At 52.0% G+C, this 15,554-nt stretch overlaps 1 protein-coding gene across 3 annotated transcripts in view; it reads right to left on the bottom strand.

Annotated features, from left to right (window-relative positions):
• The window catches only part of TMCO4 (transmembrane and coiled-coil domains 4), an 82,507-nt gene that overhangs the window by 58,357 nt on the left and 8,596 nt on the right, over positions 1–15,554 (bottom strand). For all 3 annotated transcript variants that reach the window (XM_032863613.1, XM_032863612.1, XM_032863614.1), the window contains 3 exons: positions 14,124–14,301; positions 8,913–9,087; positions 8,037–8,064 (listed from right to left, as the gene is read on the bottom strand). In XM_032863613.1, the coding sequence (XP_032719504.1) occupies positions 8,037–8,064; positions 8,913–9,087; positions 14,124–14,293 (373 nt within the window). In that variant the 5' untranslated portion in view covers positions 14,294–14,301. The remainder of the gene's footprint in view (positions 1–8,036; positions 8,065–8,912; positions 9,088–14,123; positions 14,302–15,554) is intronic.

Consider the following 15,554-nt stretch of genomic DNA (forward strand, 5'->3'; position numbering starts at 1 on the left):
GCAACACAGTGGTGGGCAAGCAGGTTAGCGCTTCCTGGTCTGAGAAGGTCTGGGCACCCTCATGCCTGGAGGCAGGGGTGTGATCGAGATCCCCTGTGCTACCTGGTCTATGGCGCTCCTTCTAAGTGCCGAGCAACCCCTGAGGAGCTGGCCCGTGTGATTGATTGCTCATCTTCCCCACGGTCTTGGGAGCTTAGTATGACAATGCTCAGTTTTGTGCAAGAGGAAGAACAGGTGCAGAGAGACCTTCTAAGTCACTGAGCTGAGAGAGAGGCAGAGCTCAGATAACAAACCAGGATTACTGGGTGCCAATGCCTCTGTCCAATCCAGTGTGGCTGTCTCTCAAAGGCAAATCCTATCCTCTCAAGTGAGTTTGGGGGCTCCAGGATGATCCCATGTGGTCAGCGGTGCATCTTTTCTGTGTTTACGGATATGTGGTGTGCACACACAATCCCAGGCCCAGCCCCAGCCCCAGCCCAAATAACAGGTCACCCTGTTCTTTGGAAAATCTTTGTGGTGGTGAGGGGGGAACCGAGGGAGCTCTTCTGCTCAGCCACCAGGGGGCAGGAGTGCACCAGCCCCACACAACTACTGAGTGGCCCGGGTGCCCACTCCAGACCTACTACCACACGCTGCAGAAGCCCTTGGCGTCCAACCCATTCCTCTGGCTTAGGAAGAACAAGGGCGTGTCCGAAATCACCCAGTATGTTCACGACAAAGCGGGGGCCAGAACCCACACTTCTGGGCCCTCCTCCCCACGAGTATCTCCCAACAGAGAAGCTATGGCTCCCAGTACTTCACTGTCCAGGGCTGTCTATGCATTGAAGGACGCGCGCCCCCCCAGGTGTTGTGATAACAACTCCACTCTCCCCACATTTTCAAACCCCCTCCTGTCCCCGGAAGGGGGTGGTATGACCTTCACTGCAAGGCTCTGAACAAGCCTCTGGGCTCAGTATGGCTCTATCTCTAAGTACAGCACCGGCAAGGCAGGCCCAGGGCTGACCTTCTACTTTCTGCAGAGCAGCAGGATCCCAGACCTTTGGGAAGAGCTCATGGTCACTGCCCTCCCTTTGGGGGCTGCCCCCCAGGCCAAAGAAAGGGAGCCCAGAGGCAGAAGCCTCACCTTTGTTGTCACACAGATTGGGTCTGAATTCTCAGCTGCCTAGCTGAAAACTTCAGGCAAGTTTCTTGACCTCTCTGAGCCTCAGTTTCTTTGTCTGTACAACGGAGACAAGAATACCGTTTTAATCTGGCTTTTGTTGAGATGAAATAGGGGGATGTCCATGAAGAGCCTGGCCAACCCGCAGGATGCACTCCCCGTTCAGTAAAGGGTGGCTTGTCCTGCTCCCTCCCTGGATTCTGACACCTCCTTGATCCTTGCGCTAAGACCCTGGCTAAGAAGCCGGCTGCCTGCTGGGACCGCCCTGCTGGTATCCTGCAGGCCAGGGATTTTACTTCTCCCCCCTAGAGTGTGAGAACACCCTTCTCAGGTTGTAGTCACACAACTGTCACCCAGCCTGCTCTACCACTACCCCTCAGTTGACCCACTTGAAGAAAATTTTAAAAACCTCTCCCCGTTTTCACTCTCAGTGAACCTTTTTGCATACAACAAATCTACGCCTTACTCCGATCCCATCCGGGCACTGGCTTTAAGCTTTTACTTCTGCCTAGCGCCCTCACTTTGCGTGGCAGAACATAACTCGGGGAACGGGGCTCTGGGGATAGACCCCCTCATGGCAGAATCTGAACTCAGATTGTTTCTTCCCATGGCTTATTAGAGGGGGACGGTTAAGGGCAGGAGGCTGGTGACAAGGTTCCTTGAGGACTAGTGGTTATAGGAGTAGAGGGGTCACTTCCGAGACCCTCCTTCAGCTCCACCTTCTCGCTCCTACGCTCCTGCCACCTGGGGCCCCCCACTCTTTGTTCTGACCTTGTCAAATCTTAAAGTCAGCTGTAAGGTGGAGGTCTTTTATTACTTTCTATCCGCTTGAGCACAGGGGTAGTTAAGAGAAGATTCTGGAACCACGCCGGTGTTTGCATCCTGGGCCCATCACTTTGTAGCTGTGTGACCTTGGGCACGTCATTTCCCTCTCTGCGCTACAGTTTCTTCTTTTGTAAAATGGAAACAGTAATGGCATCTGCGTACTAGGGTCACGGGGGGGTTTAAATGAATGAGCATAAAGCGCTTGGCTCAGGGCCTGCCCATAGTGGGCCTTCCATAGTATCAGCTGTGATGAGAATTACTCCCGCGGCCAGACAAGATCTGGTGCACAGAGTGGGTGCTTGGTTCTTGCTGATGGATGAACCAGTCAGTTCTGATACTGGTAACAGATTGTACGAGTCTCAGCGATGCTGACAGAAAACCCAGTGTATGCAATTCTACCATATCGAAACACCAATATCTCAAACTTTTCTGATTCACCAGGGAGGTAGGGTTTGCAATTCAGTAATAAAGACCAGGTCACAAAGCAGAGGCAAGTTTGCAGTAAGACAGCCATCCCAGGTGGCAGGTACCTCCTTCGGGTGCGTGGCCTGGAGTCAATGTTATCTTTGGATTCAGAGTCCAGAGGGCGAACCCCGTGATTCGGGGCACCTGGGCACCTGTGCAGAGCTCACAGTGACATTCACTTTGCCTTAAATGGAATTTTGAAACTGACTTTGAAAGGAAACCCTGGGCTACTTATTTAACTTCCTGAGCCTGACTTCCTCCCCTGTCCACAGGGGTAAAACTACCTCCCTTCGCAGTTGACCTGAGGATTATACACCAAACAGCAATTCACAATCTACATGTAAGACATAGGAAGGCAAGTAGAATACCTTACAAAGTTTACTAACTACAAATAAACTGGCCCCACATGACATGGACAGATGTTGGGTCCTAGAGCAGTGGTTCTCGGCCAGGGACATTTTTGCTCCCCAGATGACATTTATGGAGACATTGTTGGCAGTCACAGCTCAGGAAGCGGTACTGGTAGCTGATGAGCATATGTCAGGATACCACTAGACATCTTACAACACACAGATGGCCCCACCACACCGAAAGATCCAAGTCCAAATGCCAAGAGTGATGAGCTCGAGGAACCTGGTTGAGTTACCGGCTTAGATTCCGTTTAACCTTCAGCGAGTAAGAGAATTACTTTCTCAGTTGTGTGGGAAAAGAGTTTGGTGGTTGTTACTGGATGAGACCATGGTTATCACCCACAAAAGTCCACCCAGCTGCCAAGATGGCACTGTCTGGTGACTGAGATCCCAACAGTGTTGGTAAAGTTCAACCTTCCAGGAAGTTCTGAGAAATCCAGCCTTTCGCATTGATTTCCTGGGCTGATTCCATGACTAATCACCCTATCTCACACTCACAGAGAAACCTAGCTGCCTGGAAGGCCTCCTCCTACCCTATCAGTCTCTGTAGAAGATGGTTTAACCCTCAAGTACCTAACCCTTCTAGTACCTGAACTCATTCTCTAAAAAACAGGCATCCATCTATCTTTCCATCCATTGATCCATTCCTCCATCCATCCATCCATCCATCCATTCTACCTGTCTATTCTTCTATCTATCCATCCATCCAACTATCCATCCATTCATCCATCCATCTTTCCATCCACCCACCCATCCTTCTTTCTATCCATCCATCCATCCATCCATCCATCCATCCATCCATCCTTCCATCCACCCGTCCATCCATCCATCCCTCTATCTATCTATCCATCCATTCTCCCATCTATCCATCCAATAATTACTAAATTCCCACCATGTGCCTATCGCATGGTAGATGTTGGGGTGCAATAGTGAACAGGCCAGACCAGGGCCCTGCCCTCATGGAGTTTATGGGGGAAGCACCTGAACAGATGGGCCAACTATGACACTGACCTTCTCCTTATAACCATGCTCTTAGCACCAAAGTCAGGGGGGCGCCTGGGTGGCTCAGTGGGTTAAAGCCCCTGCCTTCGGCTCAGGTCATGGGATCGAGCCCTGCATCGGGCTCTCTGCTCAGCAGGGAGCCTGCCTCCCCCTCTCTCTCTGCCTGCCTCTCTTGTGATCTCTGTCTGTCAAATAAATAAATAAAATTGAAAAAAAAAAGAACCAAAGTTAGGTTTTTTTGTTTGGGTTTTTTTTTTTTTTTTAAAGGAGTATCTCTCTGTGCCCTTATTTGCATATGATGCGGCAGTTCAGAGAGGTTAAGTGACTTGATCAAGGTCACACAACGAGAGAGTCTCAGAGATAGGATGAGTATCCAGGTTTCCTGACTCCCAGGGCTTTGTCACTTTACCTCTAACCATCAACCCCTGTGAGCAGCACTCACGGCTGGAAATGGCGGCTCTGTCTGGGGCACTCTGCATGGTATACCTCATTTAATCCCCAACACTGCCCTCTAAGGTAAAGATTACTGTTATTCCCTTTTGATATGTGAGGAACTGAGGCATAGAACCATTTATAACTTGCCAAAGTGGAGCTTGAATTTTAACAGCCAAAGAGGCAGGCTAACTCCCCAAATGCCCCCACTTTTTGGTCCCTGGCTCTTCATGAATATGGATAAAGAGTTGGACACGACAATGACTGGCCAGCCAGGCCCACCTCTGGGCCTCATTTTCCCATCTACGCGCTGAGAGGGTGGGCTAGATGGTTTGAGGATCCACCCACCCCTGACCTCTGTAGACCTTCGGAGCCCTAGTCCCTGCCCCTTTGGGGTCCCCATGTGCTGTGTGCTGTCAGAGCTGCAGAGACCTGGGGAGGCTATCAGATAATAATAGTTTTGATGCCGCTCAGAGAATGCCCCTGGGAGGGCACAAAGTACCAGGTGGTGACATGAGACACACCATTTTAAACCCACTCCAGTTGTTCTGTGAGACCCAGGCCAAGGTCACCCACAGCAGAGTGGGCTAGGTTGTGTCCTAGTTCCTCAAGGGGGCTCAGGAGGATTTGTGGTTTGCGGGTTGGGGGCAAGAAGAAAGGTAAGATGAATATGGGTCTCTAGGTAAGGAAAGGGAGAAACTGAGGCAGAGGCAGGAGCACTGGGACACCTGCTCCTCCTACCTGGCGATAAGGCAGTGGGGCAAAGTGCTGGCCCCAGAGGCCAGAGACCCAGTTCTAACTCCCAGTCTGCTTCTAGCGCTGTGTGTCTCGGGGAAAGCCCCTTCCCCTCTCTGGGCCTTCATCTCTCCACCTGGAAAATTGATAGGCTCATCCAGGATGCCCTTGAGACCACGCGCTCAGGCCTATAGCCTCAACTCAGGCCTATAGCCCCTCGGGGGGCTCAGTGGGCTCCATGCCTGCGCGGCCCTCAGCCATGGGCCAGGCCCACAGCGAGCGCTTGGTAGCAGATGGCATCATTATTATAGGCATTATAACACGAGCGTGTCTGTGCTCTCTACTGGCGTCTCAGACCCATACGGACTCAACTCCTGACTCTACGAAGGTCCAGGAGCATCAGACATGATGATTCCTCCCTTACTTCTGGTTAAAAAATGAAAAAAGTGATACAATTGGGCCACATTCTTACACCATCTCTGCCACGTCCTGGGGCAAGCCTCATCAGCCAACGGGAGTATTACTAAATGCCGCGCCTGCCTGAGCACAGGGGCTCAGCGAGTCATCCTCGCGGTCCCATGCAGCTGTGAGACGGGCAGTGAAGATTGTTTGTTTGGGTGGAGCAGGGCCAGAAATACACAGAGGGCTTGGAGCCCGAAGCCGCACTTCTCCGACTAGCAAGGAGCCGCCTGGGATCTGGTCAGGGAGCAGAGTCTGAGTCAGGAGGAGTCCGGATTTCTAACAAACTCCCGGACGCCGGTGCTGCTGGTCCACGGACCGTACTGTGAAGAGCAAGGACTTAAGGTTCTTTCTTTTTAAAAAATAAAAAAGAAAATGCATTAGCCTCATAAGAAGGAGCCCCAAGGTTCAGTGTCCTGTGTGCCCTCCCGCCCTCGTGGACATTGACCGCGCTGAGCACCGCTGTACAAAGCAGGCATGTGTGAGGGGACAGGTCCCATGACCTCTTGTGTGGGGCTGGAGGAGGTCCCAGCGCCCTTCTCTCAGGGTCCCTGAACCACCACTTTGCATGAAAGGGGCACTCAAGACCAACCAGGGTTCCCCAGCTGGGTCCTAACACCCTGGCACCCTGGAAGTCACTAGACTTCCAGAGCTGAGACATCACTCCCGCTTCCTCTCCCGCGTTCCCTCCATCTGGTCTGTCAGGGATCCTGCCATCTCTTCTGACAGAACGACCCCTGCGTCAGCCTTTCACCCCCAGGATTTCTGCTGCCCTCGTGGAGGCCATGTTTCCTCACACCGGACGGATGGGGACGCCTCCTAGAGACTGCCCAGGTCAAGTGCATCCTGCTCCCTTCCCAGGCTCAGCTGCCCAAGGCCACCACGATGGCCCAAGCCCTGCTCGCTTTCCTGCCCGTGTTTCTGCACCTGCTTTTCCTGTTCTCATAATCCTCTTCCTCCTCATCCTCCTGCACCTCCACTCCCCCACGAGCTGGGGTTCCAGCGGGGCGGGGGGTGGGGTGGCTGGTGTGACTTTCCCTACGTAATCTTTCATAAAGGTTTGTAATGTACTTCCCACGTGATGGTTTGCAGGCTGCTGGGAGTTCACTTGCAGTTCGGTGCTTCTCCTCCCTGCTCGCCATCAGAATAAACATCGGGGGTCTTTGTGCCCAAATCTCTCATTAGCGCAGGGAACAGAAGAAGCCACACACACAATGATGGGGGGCCCGGGCAGAGAGGAGGTGGGAGAAATGGATGCGGAGCGACGGGGTCCGGGGAGCCCTGTAGCAGTCTGGTACGGGACACCCTGGGCGCTGCAGTGGGTTGCATGTTGACCCCCAAAACGATATAGCCACGTCCTAGAACCTGGGAAGGTGATCTTATTTGGAAAAAGGGTCTTTGCAGGTATAATTAAAGAGCTCTGGTTGAGGCCGCCCTGTCCAAGGTCCTTGCAGGAGGCACAGAGAGGAGAGGAAAGGGAGGAGCAGGCCCCGGGCTGATGAAGGCAGAAAAGGGACAGACACGGCTGTAGGCCGGGGTAATGCCTGGAGGTAACAGCTAGAGGTAGCTACAAGAGGCAAAACACATTCTCCCCTACAGCCTTCAGAGGGAGCAAGACCTTGCTTTCTGGATCTGGGCCTCCTGAGCTGTGATGGAATACATTTCTGCAGCGCCAAGCTTCCCCAAGTTCGGTAATTTGTCCTGACAGCCCTAGGAGAGAATGTGGGTCAAATCCCACACTGCCACTTACTGTGCAGCCTCGGGCAAATTGCTTAACCTCTCTGAGCCAACTTCTTCATCCACAAAATGGGGCAGTAAGATCTATCTCCTTAGTTCATTCACCAGGTATCTACTGAGTACGTACTAGGTTCCAGGTGCTGGGTTAGGGACTAGAAACACGTTGTGAAGGAAGCCAGATGTGGCCCTGCCCTCCTGGAGCTCCGGTCTAGAGGAGAAGCCTTGGCCACATGGTGCTGGGAGGAACATCGCAGATGGGAGCCCAGGGGCCTCCCCAGGGAAGTGCTCCCTGAGCAGAGGGAGGAGGGCAAGAGGAGCAGGACACTCTCTGGGCAGGGGAAGGACCCCCGCGAAGTCCATGGTGCCGGAAGCACAGGCCCTTGGGGAGGGAGGCTGGCGAGGAGAGCAGGAAGGGGTGTGCTGAGAGATGAGGCGGGGCTGGCCCCCCCTCCCCAGGAAGACCAGTGAGGGCACCCCTGCTGTCGTCCAGGAGGGAGTCATGGTGGCTCAGACCGGAGTGGTGGGCGACTTAGCAGGTAAAACCGTGGGGCCTTGTGAGGAGAGATGAAGTAATGGCCCCCCATTACTCCCCCTCACTGGTGCCAAGCCCCCACGGTGTTTGGCACCAATGAGGGGCTCACTGGCTCCCCAGCTACACAATGTTTCCTTTCCTTCCCTGCACCAAAAAGGCCACAGGGGATGGGCCCACAGGTGGCAACACCACCTGTGGCTTTGCTGGCCAAGCATGAAGAGGAGCACCCCAAACTTACTGAACTTTACGAAAACATATAGAACTGAGAAAATCAACTCACCATCCTTGAGTGAGAAGCTCAGAAGGTCCTGGGGAAAAAAAATAACAGGAATTAGCAATATGTTGGCGGGTCATTAGCCTGCACCTAGCTGAGCCATTTGTCAGCTGCACGACCCCAAACATGTCACTTAACCTCTCTGTGGCTCCATTTCCTTACTTATAACGAGGGGAGGACCATACTACCTATTTTATAAAGTTGCTTGGAGAATTAAATGAGTTAGTATTTGTCAGGTACATAATAAACACTATGTAAGTATTAAATTAAATCAATGGTAAATATTCAATAAGAATTTACTGTTAGCTGTGATCATCATTCTGTGATATTATGATGAAATATTTTATTTCTTATTTATTTATTCATTTCAAAAGATTTTTATTTATTTATTTTGACAGACAGAGATCACAAGTAGGCAGAGAAGCAGGCAGAGAGAGAAGGAAGGGAAGCAGGCTCCCCGCCGAGCAGAGAGCCCGATGCGGGGCTTGACCCCAGGACCCTGGGATCATGACCTGAGCCGAAGGCAGAGGCTTTAACCCACTGAGCCACCCAGGCGCTCCTATCTTTCTTATTTAAAAAGTTTATTTATTTGAGAGAGAGAGAAAGATGGAGAGCATGAGTGGGAGAGGGGTTGGAGGAGCAAAGGGGGAGGGAGAGGGACAAGCAGACACCACACTGAGTGCAGAGCATGACGCGGGGCCCGATCTCAGGACCCCGAGATCATGACCTGAGCCAAAACCAAGAGTTGGACGCTCAACTGACTGAGCCACCCAGGTGCCCCAAAATATTTTATCTTTCAACTATACCACCCCAACAGAAGTGATTTTCAGACTGACTTTGGAAGGAAATACTTAGTTCTCCTTTCCCCAGCGGTGGGCGTACCTGAACGATCACCAGTGGGTCATCCTTCAAGATGGGGTCCTTCAATAAAATCGGAGCAAACACATCTGCGCCTTCGCCTCCCAGGCCATTGGCGAAAGCAGTCATGGTTGGCAAGACGGCTTCGGGCAACTCCAGCCACTTCACGAGGCCGGCCACGAACTCTGCGCAGAAGGAGCTGAAAGACAGACATGGCTTGGATCCCCCAAGGCTTCCAGAACAGGCCTCACAAGCCCACTGGGAAGTTTAGGTCACACATGGTCACACGGGTGCAAATCCGCATACGAAATCCACAGTGACTGTGGTCCATGGAAGAAGACGGGGGCGTCCAACACCCGAGAGACGGGGAGCTAGTGGTGCAAGACGCCATGTCTGGAAAGTGGCTCATGGCAGGGTGGGGACAGGCACGGGACTCACACACCCTCGTGCCATGTGACACGCCAGGATGGAGGCAGGGATGGAGGCCTGGTGAGTCCAGAGAGGCAGCGCCCTGACCCACCCAGGGAGGGGAGGGGCCGCTGCTGGAAAAGGCATCCTATGGAAGGTGATTTGCCCGTTGGAAATCAGAGAGGACACTCTCTTTTCCAGGGAAACAAGTGCGCCGCTGCCGAAGCGGCTAAGTGCACAGGAAGGGACTGTCCCCACCACAGTGTCCAAGGATGCTGTTCGCTTCAGCAAACACAGGAGTCCCCAGACAGGGGATGGTTGGGTGCTCATGGGGAGACGGAACCCGGGAACGGAACCCGGGAACTATGGGAAGCACGTGGGATTTGGGCAACGGGGGCGGAGACCACATCAGGCTTCAAAGCTGCCATTCTTGGCAGTGACTGTGGTAAACCCACGAGGTGGGGGGGTGGGGATGTAGAGCATGGGGGTCAGTTAGGAGGTGATGACACCAGTCCAGAAAAAAGGCTGAGGCCTAGAGGCCAAGTCTATTTGCAAACCATCGTCCCAGCCTGCCTCGACCGGGCTGTCCAGGTGCTCCCTGCACTGGCTTCTGCACCCGGTTGGAAACAGGGCCCCCCAGAAACAATCAGAGCTCCCTGGCAGTGCAGGTAACCTCGGGAGGCCCCCGTGGACCCCAGTCAGCCCGCCCACTCCCTCCCTAGAGCCTCCAGTGACGAGGCCCAGGGGAGAGGTCACTGCGGGCCGCCTACAATCCTGCCTCACCAGTGTCATGGGTTCTGGTCCCCAGGAAGCAACTCTGAAATGGAGATTATTAGGGGTCCCTGTGAGGGTGGGTAAAGAGGAAGCAAGACTGGGCAGGGGGTACAGTTGAGTTGCAATGTAGCCTCAAAAGGAGTCTCAGCCAGCCCTGCAGGGAGTTCTGTAGACGGGTGAGCCCAGTGGGCCTTTTACACCCCTCCTCGCTCAGGCAATCACCCAGCAAAGGCTGCCGGGGGAGGAGGGTGGAGGCGTGGGCAAGGTGGCTCTCTTCAGCCGAGGCAGCCCTCTCCGCAGCAGCGGGAGGCGGCCATTGCCAAGGGGACATCTGAGCAATGCAGCATGGTGCCAAGTAAACTGGCCTCCCCATGCCTCAGTTTCCCTAACTGCAAATGGGTTTAAGAGACCAACCTCATTAGGTTGCTTGAGGACTCAACGAGCTGGCAGAGCCCTGGCGCATAGGAGATGCCCAAGGAATGTCAGCTGGCCTCAAGACTTTTACTTCCTTTTTTTTAAAAAAATGAACATATAATGTATTATTTGCCCCAGGGGACGACTTTTATTTCTCTCTCTATATAAAAGGTGACCAGGGGAGGCAGTGGAGAAGGGGTTTTAGAGTCGGGCTCTGACGTCCAGGGCACGAGGGGAGTCCTGGCTCCCTTGGTGACTGGCTTCATGCCCGTACTTCTCTTCTCTTAGCCTGGTTTTCCTGTGCTATAAAATGCAGATGATAACAGGATATGCCTCGGAGATTGGAGCGAAAGATTAAGTGACATTTTAACAGGGCCCGGCTCCTGATAACCCTCCATAAATGCTGGCTACTGCTCTTACAATTGTGGTCATTTGCGCCATCGCAGTCTACCGGGATAATCCCGGGGTGGTTGCGTGGGTGTGCTTGGAGACATGAAGTGACTGAGTGAGCTGAACAGAAGCGTGGCCTGGCCCTGCGCCCAAGAAGGAGGTCTTGGATGTTGAGAATCATAAGAGAGGACGGGTCGAGAGCCCAGACTCTGGTTCCAACCTCGGCACTGCCCCTAGCTGTGTGATCTTGGACAAGTTACTCAACCTCTCTGTGCCTCAGTTTCTTTATCTATAAAATGACGGTGATAATGAAGAAGCCCATTTCATCGGGTCTCTGGAAGTTAACATGTCTCCTTGGGCTTAGAACAAAATCTGGCCCGTATAAAGCACTATATATGTTTCTTACAGGAAAGAAATGAGGGGCGCCTGGGTGGCTCAGTTGGTTAAGCATCTGCCTTTGGCTCAGGTCAAGATCTCAGGGTCCTGGGATTGAGCTCTGCATCGGGCTCCCTGCTCAGTGGGGAGTCTACGTCTCCTTCTCCCTCTGCAGCTCCCCCTACTTGTGTGCACTCGCTCGCACTCTGTCTCTCTCTCATTGTCAAGGAAATAAATGAAATCTTAAAAAAAAAAATAAATGAATTAATGAGTATGTACATAAAGTAGCAATACAGCAGTGGATTACAAAACAAACAGCGTTCCAGATCGGCAGGACTTTGAGAATGGCTTCTAATGTGTATGTCGGCTTGGCCAGAATCGGTCAGAATCAGCCACAACAATGATACCAAATCACAATCACAGAGCAACGATCTGTCAGCCCCTGGGCCGTGGAAGTGCTTTATTCACACTGACTCCTTTACTTCTCACCACACCGTCCAGGAGAGGGAGATGTTCTTCTTACCCCCAGCGTAGAGATAAGGAAATGCAGCCCCAGAGAGGTGAAGGGATAACTCTAGGGTTCAAACCCCTGTCTATCTTCACGACACCAGAGGCCTTACTTACCCACTGGGACACTGCCTCTCCCCAGTGATTAGGTGCCTGGGTGCTCACCCAGGAGCACCAAACATTCCCTTGCGTCCTGGCCCCCCCTTGCTGATGGAACTCCTGGCTGCAGAGGTTAAATCAAGGTTCTCACTGCTGGGAAGGGGCAAAACCTCACCCCAAATCCAGGGTTTCTCATCCTGAGTCCAAAGTTCCACCGACTCACCAGGGGCTGGCAAACTACCCAAGTGGGCCGGAGCACGCCTGCAGCCTGCCTTTGTAAGTAAAGTTTTATTGGAACACAGCCGCGCGCATCCTCTGCGTACTGCCTCCTGCTGCTTTCAGGCTAGGACGGCAACGTCGAGTGAGGACCACAGAAGCCGCACGGCCTGCGAGCCGGAGATCCCGGGGCCTTCACAGAACACGTGTGCCGTCCCCTGCTCCACCCCATAATTTCTCCATAGTGAATAAACAGAGTTGATTCTAGGGAGTGGCATCTGTGACGTTTACAACTCAGACACAAAATACATTAAAAAAAGGCTTGCTTTTATGTCCCGTGCGGACAGCACACATCCCCAAGGTGCCCTGTAAAGATTACTGAAACCGACGGTATATCTGGGTTGTAACATGATTGAAATTACTTTCAAAATGTGTTTTGGGCCTAAAGAACATGGAGCTTATTGACAGAACTGGCCTCCTGAAAGGGAAACTTTGAGGAAGGAAACATCCCAGGGCACATGCTTCTGGCCGGGCAGAAGCAGCTACGTTTACAGGGGTACCCGGACGTGTGTGTGTTTGTGGGGTGGGAGGTGCACAGGACAATAACTCGCTCCTCTATGTGCCCTCCCAGGAGGTGCCCAGCATAGGCCTGGCACATAGAGCAGGCTCATGAACATCTGTTTATGGGAACAAAGTACACAGAGATCATCCCCCACCCGGTCCCCATGTACTGGCTTGTCGGGTACACCCAGCTGTAGGGGAGGCTCTGGGACTCACAGGTGGGCAAGGCAGCTCCTGCCCTCTGGGAGCCCCAACTGGAGGGGGGGCCGGTGTGGGAAGAGCTGCAGGGCAGCATGGTGGCTGCAGGGCTCGGCTGCTGAACATATGGCTAGAGAAAGACCCTGGTCTGGGGTTTGGGGAGGTCTGGGAAGGTTTCTTAGAGGTGACGCCCAAAGAGATGAATATGCTTGAGTATTCAGTCTGGCAGGAGACATGAAGATAAAAGACAAAAAAAAAAAAAAAACAAAAACACCAAACCCAAAAAACACCAAACAAATACCCAGCTAAGACCTAAGGCATGAGGAAGTTTACTCACAGGGGACGTTTTGGGGGTAAGTCTTGAAAATGCTGCAGACCCCAAAACTTCCTGTCATTTCCTGCCCCCATCTGTTGTTTCCTGTCTCAGTAATGGTATTTCTGTCCTTCTAGCTCCACCCACCACCTGGAGGATTGGGGCCACAGCAAGCTCTTCCCTCTGCTCCATCCACAGCAACCGACCTGTCTCCCCGAGGAAAGTCTGTCTCCCCTGTGCACCCCTCCATCTCCTGGTGTCGTTCAATGTCCACCTTTTGTTCTATGACACCTGGATGAAACCCATCCAGACATTTAACCCCGTCTGTCTAGTATAATGGCAGTCAGTTACTCAGGTGCCCTACCCAGACGGTGAGCCCCGAGAGGGCAGGAGCCAGGCCCCATTTTTCTCCTAGCACTACACCTAGCATAGAGTAGGTGCTCAATAAATGCATGTTGTATGCGTGAGTAAATATCTTTCCTCCCATCAGACTGTGTCCTGTTTGAGGGCAGTGATTCATCTCTTTCACGGGTACCTTCCATGTCCTCTAGATCACGCCTGGCACACAGGAGGTGCTCAGAAAATGCTTGGTGTGGGTAAATGAGCGAGTACTGAATGAGATATGTCTTATGCCCCAGATTGCAAACTCCTTAAAGGTAAGGACAATGACTTTCTCCTCTTTGCCAGTAACATCTGGTAGGGAGCCTGGCTGTCAATAATTGGTTCCCTGAGGTGCCTGGGTGATTCAGTGGGTTGAGTCTCTGCCTTCAGCTCAGGTCATAATCTCAGGGTCCTAGGATCGAGGCCCGCATCGGGCTCTCTGCTCAATAGGGAGCCTGTTCCCCGCCCCCCGCCTCTCTGCCTGCCTCTCTGCTGCTTGTGATCTCTCTCTTTGTCAAATAAATAAATAACATCTTAAAAAAAAAAAATTCGTTCCCTGAGGAAGCTTGACATTCTCTCTGTGAGACAAAAGCACTCACCTTTGCTCAGGTTCTGGAAAGAGCTGGGACAGGGAGATGCCACAGAGGGCGGCATAGGCAAAGCGGTTGGCCTCGGCCAGCTCGCGGCCCGTGGGCAGAGGTGACTCCCCCTCCACAGCCAGCTCGGCTACTGGAGGCAGCCTCTGGCTCGATCTGTCCCGTGTGGCCATTTCCAACCCTGCAGGAAAAAAAATCTCAGTGAAAAATGCAACTGGGGGTAGGTAAAATTTACGTAAATGGGACACAATGACTACCGATCATGAAAGAAAAGGTTGATAACTTGAACCATTCAAGATAAGAACTGCTATTCATCATCTTCCAGAGACTGAAAATACCATAGCAGAGACTGGGAACAGATATTTTCAATGTGTATCAACAAAGAATTTGTACCCATAGTATATAAACAACCCCTATAAAGTCATGAAGAAAAAGAAACAAGGCAAATTTTAAAATAGGCAAAACACCCAAATAGGCACTTCATAAAAGATACCCAATGACCAATGAACACATAAAGTTCAAAGTTGTTAGTCATCAGAGAAATAAAGCAAAGCTCCAATGAGACACTGCTACCTATTTGTCAGAATGGCTAAAATTGGAAGTCTGACAATACTAAGTGTTGGTGAGGAAAGGGATAAGTAAGACTTCCACACACTGCTGGGGGGAGTATTTGTGGTACAACCTTTTGGAAAATGGTTGGACATTTTCCACTAAAGCTAAATGTATGTCTTTTCTACGCCCCAGAAATTCTACTCCTGAGAAACGAGGACTAATGTTCACCAGAGGGCACATACATGAACGCTCATAGAAGCTTCATTCACAGTAGTCCCAAACCAGAAGCAAGCTCCATGTTCGTCTGCAGTGGAATGGAAAAACTGCACCATATTCAGACCACAGAATATCACAAAGCAATGAAAAAGGGTAAGTCTGGCTAACCGCAACAACATTAGTGAACCTCACAGGCACAATGATAAGCACACAGACTTATCTGCGGAATCGTGTTCATATGAACATGAAAAACAGGTGGAACCAATCTAGGGTGAAAGAAGATAGAAGAGAGGTTGCCCATGGCAGGCAGTGAGTACTGGTTCGGACGGGGCACAGTGAGGCTTCTGGATGATGGAAATGTTCTGTATCTATATCACCCACTGTGATTACATGGGTGTAAATATACTTAAAAATTCATCAAGCTGTAGGCTTACGATTTGTTTTCTCCATGTAGGTTACACTTTAGTGAGAGGAAGAAAGAAGAGAAGGAAGAGTGGGGGCGGTCTCCTTCTTCCACTCCCTTTATTCTTTCCTTCTGTCCCAGGGGCAGAAGGGGAAGTAGAGAAGGCAGGGGAGGGGACAGACCAAGCCAAGTCACACATCCAAGGGGCAGGAAGTGGTCCTGGGAGTGAGTAACAGGAAGGGAACCTGCCTTGACCACAGTGC

This window comes from Lontra canadensis, unplaced genomic scaffold, assembly GCF_010015895.1.
Source record: "Lontra canadensis isolate GAN:19392208 unplaced genomic scaffold, GSC_riverotter_1.0 scaffold25, whole genome shotgun sequence".
NCBI classification, from domain to species: domain Eukaryota; kingdom Metazoa; phylum Chordata; class Mammalia; order Carnivora; family Mustelidae; genus Lontra; species Lontra canadensis.